The sequence below is a fragment of the Xenia sp. Carnegie-2017 genome, unplaced genomic scaffold, assembly GCF_021976095.1.
Source record: "Xenia sp. Carnegie-2017 unplaced genomic scaffold, XeniaSp_v1 HiC_scaffold_23, whole genome shotgun sequence".
Taxonomy (NCBI): Eukaryota; Metazoa; Cnidaria; class Anthozoa; order Malacalcyonacea; family Xeniidae; genus Xenia; species Xenia sp. Carnegie-2017.
In genome coordinates this window covers 11,526,481-11,547,921 of record NW_025813486.1, presented here as the reverse complement: position 1 = coordinate 11,547,921, position 21,441 = coordinate 11,526,481, and the positions used below count along the sequence as shown (strand labels likewise).

Here is a 21,441-nt window from a genome sequence, read left to right as displayed (position 1 = left end):
AGCCGCCCGTTTACCGACATAGCCCGTTAAGCAAGATCTCCATGTAGTATATAATATATTAAAATTCTTTTGTGTTTATAAGGACATGGACTGGTTCTTTAGCAGATCTCAATACATACAGCGCCAGGAGATCTCGTCTGCCGGGATGAAATTTTTCTAATGTATACACTTAACTGCCGAACTAGTCCGTTTGCCGGACTAAATTTTAACTATTTGGGCTTCGTGTGATAAATATATTAAAATGGTGTACGTGTAAAAGTGAGCAAAATAGACACGAGAATGGTTAAAAGAAAGAACTTTCGCTGCGATACAAAGATAATGGAGCATTGTATTGATAATCTGTCTGATTATAAGTAAAAGATGTTTTATAAAAGCTTTGATATTGACTGCGAAAACTTCTCGGCAAGCAAGATGAACGTCATATAAAACACATCAAAATTCATTCCTCGCTTACCGGCCAGCCCGGGACAAAATAAACAGACCTCGGACAGTTTTGAAACAGAAGTTATTGATGATGTAGTATTTATAGCAAAACATAGTTTTACTTTAACATTCAGTGATACTGATAATGAACTTCTCGTTAAATATTGTGAGAATTGTTACTTTCCAGGTACTTTGCTTCTACAATGTGAGCATATAAACTCGGCTGTAACATGAGGTCTAAGCAAAGCGTTTGACTAATTTAGAAATGATTTTAACAGTTTTTGCGTTATTTCAATCAGCATTTAGCACTAAGCACCTTTTAACAATCAATAAAATTTTCATACTTACTACGTTTTGTGACCATATATTTGGCAGGCTAGAGGCTACCCAGATGTACGCATCTATTTCTAATAATAGAGGCAGTAATTCGCAATACTATTCCAACATGAAGTATTGCAATTGAAGAAACTCGGCTCTTGGCCTGACCATCTTGTGGCCAAAAAATTTATCATGAAATGTTTTTTCTATATTTCTTGCCTCTGGCATTTAGGTATGATTAATTTTTTGTTTTTTTTCATTTTGACGTAAGATTTAAAATATTTTTACGAAAATATGTACTGGTACTTATTGTTGCCTTTAAAATATGACTGACTTTTAAATTTCGAAGGGCAAACTCTTTTCTCTTGAAGCTTCTAACTTATAGACAGACTTCATTCGTAGCATACGGACTTAATTGTTAACGGATTGCATGGTGACTTTACCGGTAGCTTTATTCTTAACCTATATAATGAATGAACTCATTTCCCCCAGGTAATCATTAATAAATAGGAATTAATTTTTAGAATATTAATGCATTACAATGTTTAGCAAACATTGTATACAGCCAAGAATTTGTGTGTGTCCTCCTCAAAATACACTCATCTCTCTGTGGAACTCTTGCAAGATTCACACCACATCACAATTTCCTCTGATACAGTATGGCTCCAGGTTGTCCACAGGTCAGTCTGATGCTTCTCCTGGTTTATATATATATTTACAAACTATCATCGGTAAGTGTAAGACATTTGCAAGTATTTGAATTGAGCAACCTTAAAAGTTGGTCATTTTGTAGAAGAGTGGCATATATGCAGGCCATCTTGAAAAATTTTGGTTTACATGAAGAGCCACCTATGATGTCGATTTTCAATCATACATATAGTAAAACATAAGTACTTTATTGAAGTTTAATGAACAAATTTTAAAGTGCAAACAAACAACATATAACTTTCTAACAACTCAAAATAAAAATTACTGTCTCAGGTTAAGATCTTAACTTCATCATCATTTTAGTGGCCATGACTTTACATTAACTTCACCCACACTAAACTTAAGGTCTGTCGAAGGCTCAAGTCGGCTCTAGAAAATGAGCGTGACTAGATGCTTCAAATTTGGAGCATGCTAGAAGTCATTAGCCATTAGATTAGGAATATTTTCTATAAAATATTTTGTATGGTCGGGCTGAATTTTGAGAGCCCGACTAAGCTGGAAGAGCATGGAACGGCACACTGTTGCTACCAATCTCTCATTAAATGCAAATTTTGAGTTTAATTAAACCAAAATCGTTATTTAAAGATTCAGATTATCCTCTCAACATCCGCAATAAATTGATTAAAACTATTTTGAAATTCAAACTCATTTATTTTGAATTTTTATTCGAACAAATTCTTTCTTTTGGGGGAAATTTTTGGTCGGCCCGACCAGTGTGACCTCTAGATACGCCACTGGATATATGGCTCAAGCAGGTTCTGAAATAAAATTTTTTCAAGTATCTACATAGATAACTGGGTTTGGAATTTGGTATCCTTGCTTATCATCTAGTATCCATGTATGGATTACATAACTAGTTGCTTTTTCTTATTCCTTGGTCAGATAGAACATAACCTTTGACTTACTCTTATAAGTTCATGATGAATCTTAAAGTTCCTTTTTCCATTTAATGAATGACAATAAGAGACCAGTAAAAACATTAATTGCTCTCCGTTTTTGTAAGAAATGTCGTATCCCATAAACATACAGGCAAAATATTCTCTATCCAAATAAATAATTTTATTATCTTGTGGGCATCACGATACTGTCAGTCAGTTGGTAAGTCAGTCCAGCCAGTTGGTAAGTCAGTCAGTCAGTTGGTAAGTCAGTCAGTCAGTTTGTAATTCAGTCAAAGTCAGTCAGTGAGTCAGTCATTGAGGATTTTGGGGAAAAAACCAGAATGAGTCAAATGATAATCTAAATTTTTACTGGAACAATAAGGCTTAAATGCTTATTTCGGGATATAAGTCAAGTCTAAATGACTAAATATTAATAAATCTCAATAAATGTTAAATTACCAGCCATTCTTCTGATCTGCTCTATCATGAAAAGATGCAAATAAACAAAATATGTGGTATACTGTAGCAAATGTAATCATTTCATGTTTGGTTGAATCCAAAATTACGTCAAACCCGAAAATTAAAGGTTCTTGCAGAAGAACACGTTTTCTATCACCTTTTTCATAAAAAAGGAACATAGGGGCGACTTCCCCTTCACCTCCCTTACTGTCAACCACTGCTCAGTCACTCAGTGTGATTTATTTTTAGATACATCATGCGGGTGAAAATACATTAAGGAATTTTCGCATGGGTGGATTACCATCAAAGGGACTTGACAAGATGTTCATGACTGGCTCAACAATCAATCACATTGGTGGTCTGACGAACATGCTTCTAGCGACGCAGAATGATGGCTTTTCGGTCGATAAACTTGTCGATGTCTACGGTCCACCGAATTTGGATGCATTCTTACAAACAATACAGAAATCTTTCCAGTACATGAGTAAGTTCGAGTTTGTAAAACTTCACCAGATTGAGGAACGAATAAATTGGCTGGAAATTGCGAGTGATAATAATTTTCAAATTTTCGCCTTTGCTACAAGCGATTGTTCGCAAGAGAACGGTCGGACGATTTTCCCAAATCTTGCCGTTTCTTACGCGTTTTTATTACAAGAACCGCTACGAAGAGTTCGCATGGATGTAGCAGAAAATCTTGGCCTGGCACAGGACGTTTTGAGAAATGCTATGTCAAAGTGTCAAATGGGATATTCTGTTGATTTACCTTGTGGAACACAGGTGAGTTAACTATCCAATTTTAAACTTAGTGTATCAAATGGAAAGTTTTAATGAACAACGCTCAGCAGGAAGTAGCTACATGTTGTGAGTTTTTGCACTGTTTGAGTTACCGTGTTTTATGTTTTAGTTTTCCAGAGTAAGGCTGCATGAAGCCTGGATAGCCTGTCGACTGGAGAGTGACTTTTTAAGCCTAATAAAAAGTTGGTTGTATTTTCTTCGCGAAAATTCAACTTTGTTTACTTTTTTTAATCTATTAGTTGCAAATCATCGTTTTTTCTCTTAAAGAAATTTTGTAACGTTCCGAGAAAAACATTACCATACACATGCTAGCCTATCCAGTTCTCATGTAACCTGCCCATAGTGCTAAATCCTTAACCCCGTCCAAATTTTGGTCCTTTACGTTTTGTATGGTTTCCTTGATGTTGCCATAAGGCAACACTGGGAGAGAAAGGGTTAATCAGGACAAACATTACCAACTGTTGTTAACCTCAACTATCTACGCATATATTCTGTTATACTCTATATGATATGGCTATTTCAAAGACAACTTTAAAGAAGTTATGTGCTTTTAGACAATAATGCCGCAGGTTGATTAAAATTGTTTGAATATACAAGTATAAACTCTTGCAAAAATAATTTATAGTAACTAAATTGACGTATTTAATTTTTGTGCTAAAGGGTTTTTTGTGTTCTATTTAGATCAATCGACAATCATTTGTTGTCATAGATTGTCCATCAAAACAAGTCCTCAACAAATTATCTTCTTTCATCTCACGTGATTTCTTCTCAAGTGATTTGCACACTCACGTGGACATAGTAATTCACATGACCGGAAAAGATATAGCAAATTCCATGGAATACAAATCTTGGATGACAACGTTTCACCCAGAAACGAAACATCTTATGATGAATGATCACGTGGTTGAAAGACCAGCTTTCACCGTCTTTGATGAAGTTTATGATAGGTTAAATAAACTTCACGTGAACATTTTCCCGCCGCTGTACTATTCATTGTTTATGGATAAAATTCATTCTGGTTTTAAAGATTTTCCTGAGGGTTCTGTCCATTTTGCTGCTCCGACTTTGAGGTATAATTTTCGGCCAATAGCCTTTGAAGGCTTTGAACAAAACTTGGTGGCTGTAAAGCTGTAAATGAAAAAGTACTGTCGCAAATGGAAGTCGTTCAAATGTGTTCGCAAGCTCTACGTTGAGCAACGATTTTCAGGTTGTTTTCCTTGGAACTGGTTCCCGTATTTCATCAAATCTTCGCAATACTAGCGCGATTTTGTTGAATTTGAGGTAAGGGAAAACCTTAACTCAGTAAACAAGTTTACTTTAAACAATCTTAGCTTTATATAAATAACATGCGATGGACATAAAACATAGAGGACCACTTTAGGTGATAGTAAGAGCTACGATATGTCGTTGCAAATGCATCGAAAAAGAATGGTTGCAATTGAGAAAGGATTTCATACTTGCAACATGGAATAGTGAGCCTATTGTACTGAAATATTTTGTTGGATTGCTAGATTTTCATGGTGTCTGGTACTGTATTGTGAACATTGACGTAGCCAGATCGGAAATTTTGTTATGCTATGTAAAGTTATATGTGTTTCTTACTAAGAAAATGATGTAATCTAAATTTTACATACCACGACCAAATTTGTACGCTGGCTATAACATAGACTGTACATATGTAAACAGGACGAGTGAGCTGTGAACTCTTCCACGTTTCGCTGTTCCTTTACTTTACTGAGAATTTTGTTTATGCAACTTTGGCATCACTGTTTCGTTATTACACAGTGATGAAACGTCCATTTTAATGGACTGTGGCGAAGGGACGTTGAGACAGATGTTTTATCATTACGGAGACGATGTGAACACGATGCTAAAGCGAATCCGTACCGTGTTCGTCTCCCATATGCATATTGACCATCATTTGGTAGGTTCGTACTTTTATATTATTGCTGCTATTAGTTTTACAATACTCCACATAACACGTTGGCTCAATCTTTTTCACCTAACATACGTAAAACGAAACCTGTAAAATTCATTTTCTTCAATCGAAACCGATTTTAGACAAACCATCTTAATTGTTTAAAACCAGTCTATGGTTAGTCCACGGTCCAAATAAGTTTATTGTTGATAGCGTAATTTTACATCTAAATGCCATATAAACTCTGTTAATTGTCAGTTTTGAAAGAATCAAATCTTACAAATCAAATGTGTTTTAGGTATTTTGGCTGAGCTCCAATCTCTAACCTGTTATAATATATGTTCATTACTGACGCAATCAATATCTTTAATCATTTATGCATGTTAAACCATGAATATTTATCATAAATTATCAATTTTTAGGGTCTTCTCAATATTTTACGACATCGTAAGAAGATTATGGTGAGCTTGTAGGAATGACTTTACAGCTTTGCATGTCTTCTTTTTATTTTGCAATAATTTTATGCCAAACTTTGCTGTTATAATAATTGCAAAATTACCTGTGTGTTGTAACGGTTGAAATTTTCCGGTACTTTAGAAGGTAAATTGTGTCATATCTAGGGTGATTCAAGTTTCGTAAGAATTATTGGTCCAGAAACTTTGGATTTATACTTAAGATATTTCGAAATGCTGTGTGGTGAAACTTTCAACTTCAGGTGAAAATTCTATCTTTCTGTGTTTTTTTGGGTTTTTTTTTCATTTCTTTTTATAAGTTAGCACTAATGACATTTGACTTTTTATCAGTTCCATAGCCACCTCGATAATTGTGGACCAATTTTCCTGTAAATGAATTTTTTTTCTGCGGATGTTAACATGCATATATGAATTACCTCCTCCTCTATTATCGAGGCTAGCTATGGCATTGATTTGTGTAGGTAATAGTATAGTTTCAAGTGCAATTACGTATAAACATGCACGGGTGAGTATTTCAAAGACTGCTGCCCAATAGCGTGAGTTCAAAGAACGATTAAAAACAGTTTACTTTGAGTTATAGTTTGCCTGTACCGTCCAACTCTATCTTGTTTCGTTACTCTCTATAGCTTCAGATAAGCTTCGTTATGCGGTCTAACTGTTAAAAACATTCCCCCAAAAACCGTACTTGCTCCTTTGTTTTTATTCTTTGCATTCTTTTGTAATTCTTGAATTTCAAACGATTGCAATTGTGGAAATCTTTGGTTATTTACAACTACCGCCATGTATTTTTTTGAATTGAAAAAAAATTTGTTTGGCTTTCACTGTTTTTCAGCCAATCAGGTTACAGTATTTATGGTGCAACTATACTTTTCTACTGAGCAATTACAGATAAACTGCATTGCAATCAACCAGTCACAGTGGAGAAATATCTCATAGTATTTTATTAGTAGTTTGTTTGGGCCTTGTTCTATTAGCGAAATTTCTTAACGAAATTCGTGTATTTTTGTGCATGTGTTCTAAAATGACTAACTTATAGCAACCTTGTTGTTTAGTCGCTCACAATATTTGTTTTTTAGGTTCACTCAGTTTTGGTGGGTGAAAAGAGGATTGGGGAAGAAAGAAGGCAAACAATTTAGTCGCTCTTTGGGATTTTCTTCTGTAAGTTGATAAATTTCTAAACACCATGTATATTTGAATATTCGATAAAAAGTACTCGAGGTTTGATTGACTTTGGCGTACCACACAATACAGAATTCGAGTTAACTATTTTTTTCAGATTTCTGTTGTCCCTACGAAACATAGTGATTACTCTCATGGTTTGGTACTTGAACGCAATGGATGGAAAATCGTTTATTCTGCTGACACAAGACCTTGTAAACAGTTAATTGATGCCGGTTAGGAGAAACCGACAAATCCATTCTCTTTTTATTTCGCTATTTCTCTACTGCATCATTTTTTTTCACGAGTAACGAAAGGAAAAATTTTATTGTGGTGATATGGCCTTATCGAAATATTGCCCAATCTCATTAAGTTGTTGCTTGTTTTATAAAGAGCAGTCGTTTAGTTAATAACAGGTTTAGATGCAGCAAAATATGTTTTGCTACTTACGACTGGAAGATGCTTTTTTTGAGCAACAATAAAAATGAAATCTGTTCTATGTCCGTCTCCCCTGTCCAGGAAATGAAGGCAACCTGTTTCACCCCTTGTTTGGGCATTCGGCAAGAGCCATCGTGAATAGCGAAATCTTTTCGCAAAGACTGAGCTTTTTTGCTAATCTCAAAAAAATTTATCCTATTTTCAATTATATAACATTTTATTTTTTTGCGAACGCGAATTTCAATGTGTCTTTCGTTAAATATATCATAAAGGACTCGCGTTGGCAGTTTCCTTTCACGTTATCCGTCCTCTGAATATCTGGAAATTCTACTGGTTAACTCTAGATTAATTTCCGAAGACAAGTCTTTTCGCCACAATCATTGGAAGAAATATTTACTTTTTTGTTGCTATAGGTGCAAATACGACATTACTCATTCACGAGGCAACATTCGATGATAAACTGCTTTACAGAGCGAAAGAAACTGCTCATTGGTAATATAAGTGAGGCAAACTATGTCTTGCTCTTTTTATATTCAACTTGCTATTTCATTGTCCATACTCCTGTTTGTAAACCTTTGTGTCTCTCTTATGTAGTACCGTATCTGAAGCAATCAAATGTAGTGAACTGATGAAAGCCGAGTACACGATTTTAACACACATCAGCAATCGACATATTTTTCCCTGTAAATCTTCAAGACTGCCTCATAACGTGAGCTTCGCTTTTGATCATATGACGGTATGTTTCATGTCACGTTTCGATTGGGAAAAAAGGCTGTAAAATTAAAGATTGTACATGTCGAAATTACTGTTTTGCAAAGTATCTGCAAACGTAGCGAATTTTGGTGTTTTTCCAAAGGGAGTTTATCGTTATAGGTTGAGCAAAAAGATCTTAAAAATATTCGTGGAATAATGGCAAATGTTGAGAGAACCTTTGTATACCAATGGAAGAAAAAAAGAAAACAGAAGCAAGCTGTTAAATCAAAAGACTCTCCCATTCTTGTGAATTCTTAAAATGTCCATTCACCAACGCAGACATCAACTTGATATTTAGTGAAATACTGTTCTGCTAGAAAATGCCCGACTAAATATTTGACTGGAGTAGCTACTTAACCGAACGAATGAATTCTTTGCCTTCAAACTTACAGGCTTGCAAGTAATTTTGAATTGAAATTACCTAACATTTAGTTTTATATAGCTAATCATACCACTCCAGAAAGTTTTTTTTACATTGTGTAGACTCAAGGTGTCTCAAAGGGGTAATTTTATACTTTCTATTGACAGATAGATAGGCCGACCCCGACAACTGAAGCAGATTTTGCGTGGGGTTTAAGAAAAGCATGAACGAAACATTAGCACTATACTTACAAAATTACGAGAAAGGTATTTAAGAGTTATCGAAACACTCGGCAAGTTTGAGAAAACGAGAAATTCGTTGGCGAAGTTTATTGATTTTAATTACATTTCCCGCGCAAACATGCAACTTTCAGATGTGACAACCAATCAGCGCCTGTGTTTATAAAATGCTGTTTATGAAGTGTTATATTTACTGACTGTCAAGCCGATTTTAAATTCAGCCAACACTCTCTCGTCATAGCTTATAGCCAATGCTAGGCAGCGTATATCAGTGCATTTTGTTGCAATTTCGAACGATTTTGTTTTATTCTTGCATTGCATTTTTTAATCGCCACTTCAATCAAAAGTTCGAGAAATGCAAGAGATTGCTCAGAGAAAATTGACATTTCTTTATTTCATGACTGATATAAGTAGAATGCAGTTTAGCCTGCACCAGTAGCAGACCAGTAGCCATTTTACGTTAAACGTTAGATTGTGGGCACATATAGCAGTAATGGCGGGGAAATGCAAATCAACAACAACACTGCAAACGCCATTTCCACTCTCGAGTCTCGAGTGTAAAAGCAAAAGCAACGTTATAGAAGAAAGCTTTATGGGTATTATGTGAATAATGGTTAGGGTTATGTCCAGGCCTTCTAAATTTTAATTAAATCCAAGCAATGGGCACAGAATAGATATCTGAACAGAATGTCCACTCGTGTTGGAACCTCTGATGTTTATGTGCCCCGCTATTCTGAACCAAATTCTTAGCAGACACGCCTTCCAGCAAGATACTTCCACTAGATCGCAATAGAAAATATAGATGTTTTACGAAAATTATCATTGTGCACAACAAAGCTTGCAAACTTATCTTCTTTGCAATATGATAATTATTTGTAAAATTTCGTTATACGTTTGCTTTAAACGTGAACCATGAGTAAAATAGCATTCTGGTGCAATACTATTCCATATTGATTTTGTGAAAGTATCTTGTTGCGTGCGTAGTGAAAAAATATGCCTCGATTTTAGCCGAGTGGACCTTCTGTTAGATGTCTATTCTGTTCTATGTCAGCAACTGGTGTCCTCTAGACTCTAAACTTCACTTGATACATGACCAATGAGAAAACGGATATCGCGGCATTTCAATCGCCTGTTGACGGATGACAACTTGCGGCAAGCTACTTGCCTATATTCCCTATATTCAGTCGCACACAGTCGCAAGTCGTGTTTTCGTTGTTTAATTTGTAAAAAATTACTTTTTGCTCAGCGTCAATAAATCGTGATTTATGTCAAAGATAGACATTTTAACCTCTTGCACTAAGGATGCTACAGAAAACCAACTGTGCATCTTTTACCGTGCAAAATAGAGCACAATGGCGAAGCTGAAGTCGACGAATATTTTCAAAGTTGTATTAAGGATGATGGAAAGGGAATGAAGAAAGGTTTGATGATTTGCATTAAATATTTTATTTTGAAAACTTCAGCTAGCGGAATGTTGACTTTCTTGAGCGGGTGGGTAGTGTGAGTGAAATAACTTCCCCAACCCTCCCACTAGACTAGCCTTGATTTGAAGGGGGGCAGGGGAGTGCAAATTTCCCTGATACCAACCAATTGAGCTGAAACAACTGTCAAACTACACATTTCTCGGGAGTTTATACAAACCCACCTAAACTCTGACATTTGAAGGGACAGCGAGACGCACAAAGGAGCCACCAAAATCTACATCCAAACTTGACTGGTTAGACCAAACGACATCTCACAAAAACTAGGGCCTCCTCCCAACAAAATCATCCATAGTTCAGTTCCCCTTCTTTAGTAGTAAAGTTGCATGTTCATTCATACCTTCCTAATCAATTTTTCTGTAGACAATCCATATGTGTGATACATAGGTGTGCTAGATGTAACCACATAGTTACTTTAGAATTTGAATGTCCTTTTCTGAATTGTTGTACCTACCAAAGCCATCATTAGAGAATATACATAATATTGATCCTAACACAGTTTTATATGCACATGTGACTGGAGGAAATTGGAACTTGCCCCTTCAGGATACTAGTCGGCTGCTCTACCTGTTGAGCTATCAAGCCCACAGTAATTCCAAGGCCATCATTAGAGAATATACATAAAGTCAAAACATTGTGCCATCCAGGAAAACTGCTATTTTGGCAGAATCTCTTATCCATATGCAGTTTAAAAGAAATTTGACTTGTCTCCAAACCCTGTGGGCAAGGTAGCTCAACATGTAGAGCGTCGGACTAATATCCAAAGGTGCGATTTCAAATCTTGTCCAAGTCACATGTTTTTCATGTGTATATAAAACCGTGTTAGGATTAAGTATTTTGTACCTACCAATTGTGTAACTTTTGGTATGAAGTAGTTGCTGGGATGAAGTATGTAGGATGCATTTGAATTTTCTAAAAAGTCAACTATCCTGAAAACACTTTCCAGACAAATTGAGTGAATATGTTTTTAGTAAAAAAGCTGTTCACTTAAAATCTTCTCAAACCACTCCCCAGGATTCACCTCCCTGTAATATGAGTCTGTGTGTAGTGTTGCTTAGCCTAACCATTCCAGCTTAACTTCCTTTAATTTTTACTTAAAGTTTCATTTCGTGGCCGCATGTTAATGGGTGAGAAAGTTGCTATACCAGATGGATACAGTGGTAAGATAATGTTGATTAAACTGTATTGACATACTTAGTACCTTTATTATTTGCTTTGGTACTATATTAACATGCTTGGTACCTTTTTATTATTTTTTGCTTTGTTGTGTATGTGAAAAAAATAACTTCACTCATTGTACCTTTTGGAACAGCTGCATATTACCGTACCATATAAACACATAAACATTTATGATCTTTATGTATGTTACTCATCAAGTGGCCTGTGTACCTAGTCTCTGTGGCTCCCAATGTTGAGGCACAGCATATCCGTAGGAAGAGGCCATCTCAAGTGATTTTGAGGTCACTAAGTTAGGCAGCCTATAAATTTGGTCATGCTATGTTAATGCTGCTCTTCAAAGTTTTTTGATAAAGAACAAATGTGGCAATATGACAAAAGTGTTCAGCGCTTGTCAAAAAATCACAGGAGGTGACCTTTTGTACATATGTTGACTCAATAGCATATCAATGACATTAAATGCTTACAAATAATCACCAGTGAAAAGCTTCATTTTTCAGCATTATGTATGTATCAAAAGAAGCCCTTATTTGAGAACATGGCTCTCTAGCACACACTTGGGTTTGCATGGGAAAGTACAAGCAGTTAAGTGCATTTTTTAAAAGTTAGCAGATGCCTTTTGATTTGGGTCTTCAAAAACTCAACCCAACTTTAAAGAGCTATAAGTTTGTAAATTAAACTTTCTTACATTGCTTGCAGTTGCAGATATATAAAATCATGATATCATAGGGCACTGCAATTTAGTTTTGCTTTGGTTTCACAATTTCAGAGGTTAATCATGCCCCTAATATAGTCAAAGTTGTTTACTTAGTATCCACCAGGTCTTCTTTAGGTAGTCAACTTTGTAGATTTGGTGACCATGTTACTTTTACATGTATGTAGTTGATGAACTTAGTCATTGGCATCAATCCCATTTTAACGAGGGGGACCACATTCTTATATTCTGCTATTCCTGGGTAAATTTTTTCAAAACAATTTCACTTTCTAGAGAAATCAGCCCTTCACAGATTATATGGTTTTCAATTAATATTGATGCCATGAACTTAGTACACTTACTAAGTAGACAAGATAAGTATTCTTACCAAGGGCCTAGGAAGATCAATGATTGGGAGGAGGAATATTCATATATTCATGATAGGAAGTGTTAAGCTCTTTTGAAATCCATTGTTTTAAAACGAATATAACATGCTTATATAAATATTGCTCTCCAATTATCGATCTTCTTGTTGTCTTGACTTTTACAATTTTGCCAATGACTTTTACTTAGTAGTAACCTTTTCAAGATCTGTTATCCTTTTTGGTTCACAGGAATGAAATGAATCTGTGTAAGTTTTTTATTTCAGGCTATCTTCTCAGGGAGAATCGTAAACCTGTCACTGATAACCAGGTGAGCCTTCGATTTTAGTGAACAATATATTTTGTCAAAACATTTCATTAATATAATTATAATTTTTTTATAAGTTTCACACAATGTGTGTTTGGTGTATCTTATAATTTTATTGCTTTTAGCTAATATTGAAACTATTACAAAACTTAATTTTTAGGATAGATCTTTTCGAGCTATAAAAAGATTTTCTGAATTCACACATTGGAATCTTGAGGACAGGCCTTGTTTAAATGACAAGATCAGAAAGGCAATGCAATGGATTTACATTTCTTCAGCGGTGAGAACTTTCTATAACATTCATCGTCATCAATGTCCATTAATAAAGTAAATGGTTTGAACCCGGGAGTACCGTTACGTGTTTGTAAATGTAGATCGTCCAGGTTGGTATAGTTTTGTTGTTGTTGCCTGACGTTTCGACAACCTTAGCGGTAGTCATCTTCAGAGTCAAATGAGGAGTAAACGTCAGGTTATCCGTATTTGTTATCTGGTTCTTACGTCATTGTATTGTGTGTACAGGAAATGTGTATTGTCATTGTGAATTAGTGTGAAGTGAAATATTTTTATTTTTAGTTGTCATGTGTGATTTAGGTGTGATGTTTTTAGTTGTAATGTGTTGGTGTCAATTGTGTATTGTCATTGTGAATTAGTGTGAAGTGTAATGTTGTTAGTCGACCGTTTGTTTGTATTGTGAATAAGTCGTTTGTAAGGTGCCGATAATTGCTGTGATCTGTTCAGGGAGGTTTGTTACCTAGAACTTAGAACAAACAACAAAAACAGTCCTTCTCAGAACTATACCAACCTGGACGATCTATATTTACAAACATGTAATGTCCATTAATGTTGTAGAAACTTCAGAAACTTTGTACGACGTCTGTCATTGATTCATGTTTAAATTGCTAGAGGTGGAGATTATCACATGCATGAAAACATGTAGATCAATGGATAAGGATTATATGTGTGATATAGCAAAGTTCGATTTGTGTTATTGTACACAGAATTGTGTTTGGCAGAGAGTGTGTTCTGTCCTGGTCAATGTACTGGTACATTGATTTGTAGGTGATAGGGTATAAGTTAGAGAGTAGTGTTGTGAGTTATTGTCCTGTAAGTTGTGTTTGGAAGAGTGCATCTGCTGTTCCAGTTTCTATAAAAGGATGATATGATTTATGTACGTAGTGGAAGGAGCAGAGAGCTGTGTTTAGAAGAGAACTTGTGCTAGTATAAGTGATTTCAACTGTCCAACTGCTGTAATGATTGAGAAATATACTTCAAGTGCAATTTCACTTTCCAACATAATCAAATCAAATGTGGTAATAGTGATTTACTTTAGGACTTACTCAATCAAAGATAATTCTCCAAAATAAGATGTGTTTTTGCCAAAATTTAGATACATCAACCTGTGAAGACTGACACTGTTATGGCAAAAATTACATGACAATGGTCGAAGTGGTAATTTCTAATTCTTACCTCAGGGTGGAGAAGGATGATGTTTCAAAGTGTTCTTCCTCTGATGAACTAGAAGAAGAATGTACATTTCATTCAATTTCAATTTTATTGAAAGTTTATGTCAATCATAATTGATCGTTAATCATTTATTCCGATTGATTTCAATCCAAACCAAAATCTGTATATAACATGTACATTGGAAAGCTACCATTGGTGCTGCTTTAACATACGTAGATTGTGGAAGAGAAAGTGAGTTGTGGATTGCTTGAATAGTGTTATCTTTTGTCTGCAACACATGCGTATAGTTCTTTAAATTACAGCGATCTCGTGGTTGTCTTTTTAATAATATTTTATGAATTTAAACTTGTGATCGTGCGTGAAAACTAATGGGTCTTCGATGTGTTCATTTTTTTACATTTTATATTCTTGTGCGAAAACGTTTTCTGATATTTATACGTTTTCAAGGAACAAGTTATCCAAAATTCGTATCATTAATGGACATCATCTTTAAGTATAGGAACAGTCTGGAAATTATTATACATACGCTTTTTTCATTGGTAATATATCTGGGCCAGGTTTTTTGCAACCCGCTTGTCTTATGTTCTGCTGAAAGCCTTAACACACCATTCTTACGCGCATCATTGTCGACACATTTTCCCTGTACGCAAATCTTCGTGACTTCATCATCACGTGAAACGTTTAAATATTTTCTGTTTAAACAGTATTAACTGTTTATGGAGTTAAATGAGTATTCTCTACAATGATGAATGGTCTCAAAAAAGTAATCATTCAAAATTAACTAAAAGATATCGTAGTTTAAGATGAAAATAAGCATTTTCTTACCGATGGCATAAGGACATTTGCCTATATTTTTCAAAATTTAACTGTTCTTTATTCAAAACTTTAAATAACGACAAACAGCAACGGCGAAAAACACGTTTCAGCGGTTAAGGAATATTCTCGAGTTACTTAATGTTGAGCACAAATAGTCAAGAGCAAACCAGTTTTGTTACAAAGTCTTTGGCGTGCGTTTATTATGGAATGTATTCGTAAGGCAAAAATCTTCCCCATTCAATACAAAGTTTATCAAATTTCTTATTTGAAAATGGCGAATATCTTTGCAAACAGCTTGACTGTTCTCATCAAGCTTTAATATCATGTCGCTAAACTGCCATTGCTCCAATTCTCATCAATATAGGCACTCATACCATTTACAGGTTAATGTCAACAAACTTTTTGAATAAGAAACTCGACTGTTTGATAGTTTTGCTAATTTCGATTTGTCAAGTTCATTTTCTCTGCTCATTATAATTATCGGTTAATAAATGTTTCTTTACTCACCAATGAAAACTCCTTAGTCTGCATGATGATTTTTTTGTCCTGGTGTGTACAGTGTGCTTTGATTTTCTATTCTAACAGTTCAAACATTTTAACTTTGTTTTCACATAAAAGAACTCTTAGATAAGACGAGCATAATAATTAAAACAATTTTTTTGAAAACCCCTTTCCAAGTGGACATAATTACTGAGGCATATTTGCATGTTTGCCGATATAAACAAAGATTTTGAATGAAAGTCACAAAACCTAGCAGCAATGCTACCAGTATTTACGTACAGTGAAAAAGCAAAACGTTTTGCATAGAAATAGCAACATCTGTGTCGAAAAAATTAACTAACTATCTAGAGCCCGTTGTTACACCACTGTAACAATTACCAATCAAATTTGCGCAAACTTTTGAAAAGTCCGGGCTCTGCAAGATTTAAGCCAATGTATTATAGAAGCAGCATGGAGATCAAAACGAGAAAACAATATGAGGGAGTCCTATGAAAATGGAAATTGTACTGCGATCAAAAGGAAGCTAACCTGCTTTTACCGTCCTTGGCAGAAGGTATAAATTTTCTTGCAGAACTGTTTCAGGTAGGCATGGTGTGTAATGGATTAAACACGGCACGAAGTGCTCTCTGCAGTTGCTATCTGGAAAAACTTATCATTTGGGTAGCACCTTGTGTACGACGTTTTATGAAGGGTGTTTTTGAAACAAGACCAAGCCTACCAGAACACAAACATATTTGGGATGTACGTACTCTCATTGAATTTTTACTCTAACTTATGTGTAGCCCCTCAACCTAAAAAACTTAACATTAAAAGTATAACTATGCCTCTGGCAATCATTAGTCTCCTTTGGCGATAAAATCCTCCACCCCCCAAACGTTGAACTTTGTCCCGTCACAGTATTGAAAGAATATTTTAAAGAAACAAGGGACGTACGTGACAGTAAAATACACAATTATTGATTAGTTATTAAAAGCCACATAAAGCCGTAACATCTAATACTCTATCAAGGTGGCTTAAAGACATCTTGAAAAGGGCTGTTATTACTGACTTCACGGGATACAGCACCAGAGGCACCTTGTCGTCGGCAGCAAAACGGAGTAATGTCGATATTGCAACAGTCTTGCAAGCGCTAGATGAACAAATGCATCTACGTTTAATTGATTTTATAACAGGCCCCTGCAAAATAAAAGCAATTTTGGGCAAGCGTTTTTACACTCCTTTGCACAGGACCATATGTTGGCAAATATCGTGTTATTGTTATTCATTGCATGCGAGCTGTTTTTTCCAGAATATATTGATTCTATATGGTTTGTTACTATCACGTATGCTCATGAATATCTTTGAATATCTCACGTAACTCATTAGTGACGTAGTCCAATGATAAAATAGAATTTAAAAATTAAACGAAACTTACCTGTAAGTTGAAGTTTTATTGTAATTCTAAGAGTTATTGGACAAGGAAACTAAGGAGTCACCAACCCACATTAAAACCATAAAGACCAACTTGGTTTGTTTTCCCACTTTATGGGATTTTTTTCGTTATGTTGGTATCACTCGCAGCGTTAAAGACTAGACACTTGATCTGCGTGCGCATATCTCATGTGACGCCTTACTTTCTTTGTTAAATAGCTTATAGACTTACAATGAAACTTCAACTTACAGGTAAGTCTCGTTTAGTTTCCAAATCTACACATAAAATACAGTAGTCACAATTTTCTTGGTTTCTTTGATTTCAGTAGGTAATATGTTAAAATCGGTGAATAAAAAATATTGCTATTTCCTTTTAAGAGGTCTTGGATTGTTTTTAGTCATCATTGTCTTGTTGCCAGAGTAACTGTTGTAAGTCAAGGTTATTCGAATATTCGAATTAATCTTTAAGACAGATGATCTTTACGATGCATGCAGTAAAACTACTTTAAAATATTGATTTAAAACGTACTCTTGTATAATATATTTCATTTTTATAGTTTGTTGTTGAAATTAATGGATGCTTTTTAATCAAATGAAAATAGTCTTAATACTCATAGTATTACTTATGAAATGATTGAAAATTCTTTTACACGTCGACACTTTAACTTCTATTTGTATTACGTACAGTGATTATGATACAAAACTGTTGATCGACTCTCCTGAAAAATCTGTAAAGCTTAGAGTATTGAATCCTACTATATATACACAATTACGGTAGCCAATCCTGTTGATTTTTTGTATGGAAACTGCGTCGTTATTAGTTTTCTGTCTTTGCGTAATTAGCTTAGCATCGTGATTCAATCAACATCACAGAAAGATCTGTCTGAGATAATAATTCATGAGATATGTGTCTGAGATAATAATTCATGAGATATGTGTCTGAGATAATAATTCATGAGATATGTGTCTGAGATAATAATTCAAGTTACTACAAGAAAACATTTTGAATAAGGATCGTCAGCTAGTCAGGATTCGGATGACATTTTAATTTATCTAAAATAGCCTCTGCTTTTATTTATTCTCCAAAACCAGGACCAGTTATTCAATGTTTTTTTAAATTTTTTGGGCAATCTCGGGACAAGAGCAGCAAACCACTAAATGCTGTTTAAACAGTGTGTATTCTACCTATCTGTATCTTCGGTGACGGTCGGATGTATAAACAATGGCGAGGAATGCAATTCTGGCAGTTTTCGGTTTTTCGTAACCAGTATCTTCATGGGTAGAGTAAAGCATGAGTATAGTTGTCTCAAAAGAATCAATTTACAAGACTCCCTTTGACAGTGCTCTTAATACTTTACATAACATGTCTAAAAATATAATAATTATTTTATGATTTACATTTCTAATGTGGTGCATTACGGTTGATAGAATTACAGATTGCTTGTAATAATTTTCGATGAATATAATCATTGAGCAAGCAAGAAATAGTAAATTTAGCCCAATTTTGGTCAGCAGGTGTGTATGCATGCGTTTGTAATCTCATTATAGTTAAAAAGCTTTGTCATTTTGTGACAGATTTGCGACAGATGCTTGATATTTGTTCACCAAAAAAAGAATACATAATTCTAATTTGCATGAAAAAACAGTTGCACTATTTGTAGCCGTTGGATGTTTAGTTACCCTCTTCAACTTTAACGTGAGGGAACAAACTCGGTTTGCATATCTTGAGCTAGCAAAGAGAATTAACAAAAAACAAACAAAATATTGGTTTGTATTGTGGATAGCAGCAAATTATGGATTCTTCTTTAAATGAGTCAAATCATTTCTGTTTTATTCATGAGACTGCTTTTATTGTTCTTTCCAATACCCCAAACATTGGGTTATACTTCAACTATGTACTTGCTTTAGCAGTAGTTCTTTTATTTACTTTGCTTACCATTACTTTGAATCTTGTCACCGTCTTAACTTTTCTATCATCCAGTCATCTGAAAAGGAATACACTTTATTTCCTAGTTTTTCTTCAGTCAATTGTTGATCTCATAAATGGGACATTGGTTAATATTTTGTTCTTCTTAACAGTCTTACCATCAGTCTCGAACTTCAGTGTGAATTGCAATTTATTTCATGCTAACTTTATTATCCACTATATATACTTAGGTTCTTCTGTGTCTGTTCTGTCTTGCATGAATATTGAAAGGTTTTTGAGCATCGTATTTCATGTATACCATCGAAACAAAGTCACAAGACAGAGGTTAATGGCTTACATCTGTACAAGTTGGTTAATGTGTTTCTCTGTATGCGTCATGGGCACTTTAATTAAGAAAGTGCAAGTTATTCAATTCTTTTTTGCCATTCTATCTCTATTTCATTGTGTTGGCACAGTTTTTGCCTATGCTAAGATATTTTCCGTTGCAAGACAGTCTGTTTTGCAAAAAAACATTAAAAAGTCTTTGGACGAGAAAAGAATTACTAATTCAAATATTTGCAAAGAACGCTCAAAAAATAAAACTACTGCATGTCCACATTTTCGAAAGAAGAACTTTCCTTCAGCTAATACATTTCGTAATAACTGCATGGGCCAAAACGAAATTCAAAGTATCCGAGAAGCGTTTGGCAACATTACGGCTTTTGAAGAAAAAAAACTTGACAAAACGGGCCTTCCTTGTTCAAAAAAAGCGACAGGAGGAAAGCAAGGTATTGTACTTAAAAATGAGCAATTTTATCAATCAACGTTGCAGTTAAAAATAATGAAGTTAATGGATCAGTACAGAAAGTTTGAAGCCACGTTAGGGACGAAAAAATTTTGTGCAATAATAAGCTATATATATATATATATCACCATTTTACTATGGTGATTGCCGGGAGGGCGCATTGTATATACACTTTGTATATATATATATATATATATTTAAATCATTTAAAATCCGGAGAAACTTTTATCTTTTATGTATTAAATGCCTGGATTACCAATTTTCAAACTTATATATATATATATATATATACAAAGTGTATAGCAATGTGCTCCCGGCTATCACCATTGTTTAATGGTGACTCCTACACTTGGGACACAAGATGTACGGTATATATATATATATATTTTAACTGTTTATATAGGTAGTCACTGCGCAACTTCAAAACCATCGAAAGTCCATTTTAAAGCACGTTCAAGCATCAACAACAAGATTATGCCTGAAGATCAGAAACATTCATTGCAAATGATGACTCAAGTTAAGAAAAATTTTGCGCACAATGTTAAATTGGCAAAGTCGTGCTGCTTGGTCGTTGTTTTTTTCTTTGATATGTTTTATCACCCCTTCCATTGTCGCAATTCTTATTGAATATAAGTTAAAGGACTTTGCGTATTTAGGTTATTGGAGCATAATAATTTTTATGTCTAATTCGGTAGTAAATTCATTGATTTTCTTTTGGCGTGTGTCAATTCTAAGAAACGAAGCCAAGGCTTTTTTAAGAAAAATATGGAGAGAATGTAAAAAGGGGAAATTAAAACAATTTGTTTCAGAATTGTTCAGGTGAATTCAGCATTTTACAATTTAAGGAAGATTATAAAATGAGCAGACAATATTGAAAAGAACAATTGTAAAATTCAAGAATTGCCATAATTACTTTTCGTTGTTAATGACGTGAATGTAAATGAATGTAAAATATCTATCTCAAACTTAGACAATGCTTATTGATATTACAGCTGTTTATAAAAACAGAATATTCAACTTCTTTTAAAACATAGGATTTTGCAAACGAATATATAATCATGTGTTTTATATTTTATGTCGCAAAAAAGCTGAAAAAAATCCCTTATAGCCGTTTCTGTGTCAAGAAGTGCATCTTTTATAATTATTAGTACTTTAAAAAAGCTTCTAATAAATGCACATAGAATTTATTTACCTTAGAAGGTTACTTTGCCATGCAAAGTTGTACATAATTTTCTATTTTGCAAATGTCCTTTCGGATACAAAAGAAACTTAAGTCAAATTAAGTCACGTGAAATGTCCATTAACCACTTCAATCACATATGAAGTAGACAAAGCAAATACATTCATTTGTCTTTTTTACGGAAAAGCAATCAAAATGCATTTATTTTTTTTAAAACTTTTAAATTTGTTCCTTAACAACGTTTGCTATCAAACAAAAAGTTTCTTGATTTCTTCCCTCAAGGACAAAGTTATATTTGATTTGTTCGTTCGGCATAACATGGGCATTAACTTTTCTAATTGATTAACTATATGATTGAGGAGCTGTCTCCTTGATCCCTCAATTCAGCAAGGCGTGG

At 34.5% G+C, this 21,441-nt stretch overlaps 3 protein-coding genes across 3 annotated transcripts; all 3 read left to right on the top strand.

Annotated features, from left to right (window-relative positions):
- The first annotated feature begins 1,467 nt into the window (after positions 1–1,467).
- Positions 1,468–4,715, top strand: LOC124449112 (zinc phosphodiesterase ELAC protein 2-like). The gene is made up of 3 exons (XM_047000059.1): positions 1,468–1,472; positions 3,036–3,563; positions 4,263–4,715. Exons 2-3 carry the CDS (start codon positions 3,075–3,077, stop codon positions 4,713–4,715), a joined length of 942 nt encoding a protein of 313 aa, XP_046856015.1. The 5' UTR covers positions 1,468–1,472; positions 3,036–3,074.
- A 22-nt stretch (positions 4,716–4,737) lies between these two features.
- Positions 4,738–8,996, top strand: LOC124447938 (zinc phosphodiesterase ELAC protein 2-like). Its single transcript, XM_046998934.1, has 9 exons — positions 4,738–4,862; positions 5,367–5,505; positions 5,922–5,960; positions 6,120–6,214; positions 7,049–7,130; positions 7,249–7,366; positions 7,982–8,060; positions 8,163–8,304; positions 8,442–8,996. The coding sequence occupies exons 2-9, from the start codon at positions 5,386–5,388 to the stop codon at positions 8,577–8,579; spliced, it is 813 nt and encodes a 270-aa protein (XP_046854890.1). The 5' UTR covers positions 4,738–4,862; positions 5,367–5,385; the 3' UTR covers positions 8,580–8,996.
- Positions 8,997–9,989: 993 nt separating this feature from the next.
- LOC124447939 (ribonuclease H2 subunit C-like) lies at positions 9,990–14,615 on the top strand. Its single transcript, XM_046998935.1, has 5 exons — positions 9,990–10,342; positions 11,503–11,562; positions 12,922–12,965; positions 13,123–13,242; positions 14,350–14,615. The coding sequence occupies exons 1-5, from the start codon at positions 10,333–10,335 to the stop codon at positions 14,395–14,397; spliced, it is 282 nt and encodes a 93-aa protein (XP_046854891.1). The 5' UTR covers positions 9,990–10,332; the 3' UTR covers positions 14,398–14,615.
- The last annotated feature ends 6,826 nt before the right edge of the window (positions 14,616–21,441 follow it).